This window comes from Cephus cinctus, unplaced genomic scaffold, assembly GCF_000341935.2.
Source record: "Cephus cinctus unplaced genomic scaffold, Ccin1 Ccin1_scaffold1385, whole genome shotgun sequence".
In the NCBI taxonomy this organism is placed as follows: Eukaryota; Metazoa; Arthropoda; class Insecta; order Hymenoptera; family Cephidae; genus Cephus; species Cephus cinctus.
The window spans coordinates 3,277-6,968 of record NW_014333783.1 but is presented as its reverse complement, the minus strand read 5'-3'; the positions used below and the strand labels follow the sequence as shown (position 1 = coordinate 6,968).

The 3,692-nt window shown below is 32.0% G+C and overlaps 1 protein-coding gene across 2 annotated transcripts; it reads left to right on the top strand.

The window, feature by feature from the left end:
• The first annotated feature begins 9 nt into the window (after positions 1–9).
• Positions 10–947, top strand: LOC107273103. Of its 2 annotated transcripts, none has more exons than XM_015750930.2 (2): positions 10–100; positions 179–947. In XM_015750930.2, exon 2 carries the CDS (start codon positions 187–189, stop codon positions 547–549), a length of 363 nt encoding a protein of 120 aa, XP_015606416.1. In that variant the 5' UTR covers positions 10–100; positions 179–186; the 3' UTR covers positions 550–947. The 2 variants fall into 2 exon arrangements, with proteins under 2 accessions (XP_015606416.1, XP_015606417.1); XM_015750931.2 differs by having other exon boundaries at positions 64–92.
• Positions 948–3,692: the final 2,745 nt, after the last annotated feature.

The following is a 3,692-nucleotide window of genomic DNA, read 5'->3' as shown; positions in this document are numbered from 1 at the left end:
TATGTATATATATCTGTCATTGTTAAACACAAAACATTATAATATATCATACGTGGTGTGGATATTTTTACAACCAATTATCTAATTTTTAGGTAGTTATGTGAGTATTTTGTAATTTATATTTCTACACCTATTAATCTTCGTAATAAAGAGTTATTATTTAATGTTTATATTTTAGATTCAAAGATGAAGATTAATCCCTTAAATGTAGTGAATTTATTACTAGCGTATTTTCAAACTTTACAAATACCCAATAGTGTGACGAATTATAAAGAAATTGAGTTGTCAGAAAAATTGAAACAAATATTAATCGATGCAGCAAATGACTTCAATGAAGTTGATACGATTTTTGAGGATACTTTGGATTTTGAGGAAGAATATAAGGATTGTGATGCTGAAATAGTTGAGGATGAAGTTCAACATCATTTTCCTGATCCTGACGTTGCACCAACAAATCAGTGTACGAAAGATACTGAAGACATCAATTTTGATTACAAACAAAAAGCTGTAGAATATTGGAGAAGTGGGAAAAGAAAACTTAAGTATTGAAACAGCGTAAAGAAGATTCAGAAAAGTCTCATCAATCAGTCAGCTCAAACGTTGAGCTCACAATATTAATGAAGGTGGCACGTACCGAGAAAAAATTGCACGGATTTGTCAATACACACTTGATAATTTTAAAGCTGCTGTTGAAAGTGGTTTAATTATTCACGATCACGATATACGGAGATGGGCGTTACAAGCTCAAAAAGAAATTGGATCTGAAGATGTAAGATTTAAAGCTTCTAAAAATTGGTTAGCGAAATTCCAAAAGGCTCACAGAATAGTGTCTAGAAAAATAAATAAATTTATTACTAGGAAAACATTGGAAAATACTTTAGGCCTCCAAATGATGGCTGATATGTTTGTTGCTGATGTGAAATCTTCTATATCATCAATTGGAATTGAAAATTTATATAATTCAGATCAGAGTGGGTTCCAATTAGAAATGCATTCTGGAAGAACATTAGCAGTTGAAGGAGTTGCAAGTGCAATGAAGTCTTTATGTTTTAAGCACTTTTTTGAAGATAATCATTATTGTCAACACTTTGAAGAATAAAATACTGTGACTTACAATTAATTATAAAAAGAGAAGAAGAAGAAATAAATCTTATAAAAATAATTTTTAATCATAGTTTCATTAAAAAATATTAATAAATATTGAGTACATACCCTGGTTTATATGAAGAAAAAAAGCATAAAATATATAGTTTTTTCAAAATATAAAATAAGGGTTGCAACCCCTTGGGTCATTAACAAACCTCATATCTTCGACTTCTTATGACAAATATTTTCCACTTTGTTTTATTAAAAAATATCAATTAGAATCTGACATATGATAAAAAACCAATTTTCGGGGGTAAAATTTAGGGGTGGTTTTTATCCCTTTGAAAAATCCTGAAACACCCCAACTGAAATATTTGATGGAGTTAACGGAAACGCTTTTCTTTATTTTTTTGACCCCTTACCCCGGTTTTTATGCAGAAAAAAAGCATAAAAAATATAGTTTTTTCAAAATATAAAATAAGGGTTGCAACCCCTTGGGTCATTAACAAACCTCATATCTTCGACTTCTTATGACAAATATTTTCCACTTTGTTTTATTAAAAAATATCAATTAGAATCTGACATATGATAAAAAACAATTTTCGGGGGTAAAATTTAGGGGTGGTTTTTATCCCTTTGAAAAATCCTGAAACACCCCAACTGAAATATTTGATGGAGTTAACGGAAACGCTTTTCTTTATTTTTTTGAGCGCATACCCCGGTTTTTATGCAGAAAAAGAGCATAAAAAATATAGTTTTTTCAAAATATAAAATAAGGGTTGCAACCCCTTGGGTCATTAACAAACCTCATATCTTCGACTTCTTATGACAAATATTTTCCACTTGGTTTTATTAAAAAATATTAATTAGAAGTCGAGATATGATGAAAAAACGATTTTCGGGGGTGAATTTCAGGGGTCGTTTTCACCCCTTTAAAGTGGATGTCAGCACAAAAAAAAAATACGTGTCTCTTATTTTGTCGAGTACTACAACATATCAAAAAATTATTGAAATCGGTGGGGTCGGGTTGGGGGGGTTTCCTTGTTAGTAATTCCAAAAGAGAGTCCAAGCACCGTTTAGTGATGGAATTCTTGAGGAAAAAACTGAGGATGAGATTCACGCTCTCACCAATGGTGGTAGTCTAATCAGTGTATAATTGTGGGTGAATCCACGGTGGCTCTTTTTTTCTATTTTCAGCATCCCGGAAATCCTCCAATTCGATTTCCGAATCTGAATCATGCTCCAGTTTTGAATCGTACGGTGTGGCATATCATTGGGTTGTTGAAAAGAAATCGAGGTATCATCACACTCCATTCCATTACATTCATGTCTCCTGCGAATATAAGCGAATTTAAACAAGAGCACTATGCATTTTGTTAAAGTGGTGTAACCCGTTAAGAAGGGTACAGAAATTCATATTAGATAGAACAATTCTTAATTTTTTTTAATCGTTTGTGTAAATATTTGTACATTAAATAACATGAATTATTATGTATTAATATTTCTCTGGATATGGGTGTTGTAAAAACAGTAAAACATGTTCAGCACTGATTTAACTAGTCTGAAGCGCTCCAAAATTCTTAACACATTAATTAATTATTATGTTCCTACTGGCTTTACTTACTTCGTCAACCAATTGGCAATCTTGACTGTCGTTACCCTGAAGCTCGCCGTTTCTAAGCCATCGGCGAAAGGTCGATCGAGGGATAGCCGTGTTCTGCTATGAATGAGCGAAAATTTTTTAAAATAAAGCTCAGCTGCTATCATGTGTAATGTTTTCATATTAACCTTTTATTTGAATGAATATAAATATGGTTTTAACAAGAAATATCCAAAGAAGCGGAATTTAATTTTTCATAAAAATCGAGTAACAATACCATATAATAAGGGAATGATGCGATACATCAATAGAGTGCAATTAATATTTTAATAAAAAATATATCAAAATGAATTTGCAGACACGTAAGTCATTCAGTCCAACACACACATACAACATAAATTTTAAAATTATTAATATAAATGAGACGACACGATTTTTAAATAAAAATAATTAATATATCACGCGCGATTATAAACGATTTCAGTATATCGGTTATAGTATTGTTACGATCGCTCTCCAAATACACGGAATATGGTTATGTTCTTACGTTCAATATTTAAGAGGACGGATTGAGTGTTAAAGAGATTTCGTGAATGCTGATTTAGAAAAGGTAGTTAGGATGGTTCGTTGGTCAGAATTGCCGGTGCTAAACGGTACGTCCACGCGTTATGACAATTGTTCCAGTAGATAAGATTCAGGAGGAATAGGAAATAGGTTCCAGAGGATACCTTGATCGATATAAGGAAGGTTGTTCCTTGAGTCTGATATGATATCCTGATTAATGAAAACTAGAATAACTTTTAACTGAACGAACTGATGGTTTCTTTGCTCGGTATTCTTAAACCGTTTAGGTAAATTAGATATTCTGGGTATGAATGAATTATTGTGTGTACCTGATTGCATGTGAGTGTACTCATAGGCTTACCCAATGATTTCCAGGGAATTCAACTGCTTCCTTTTATTGCCTTCCTTGGAAGTATGATGATTTAATGAGGTTGCTTGGATG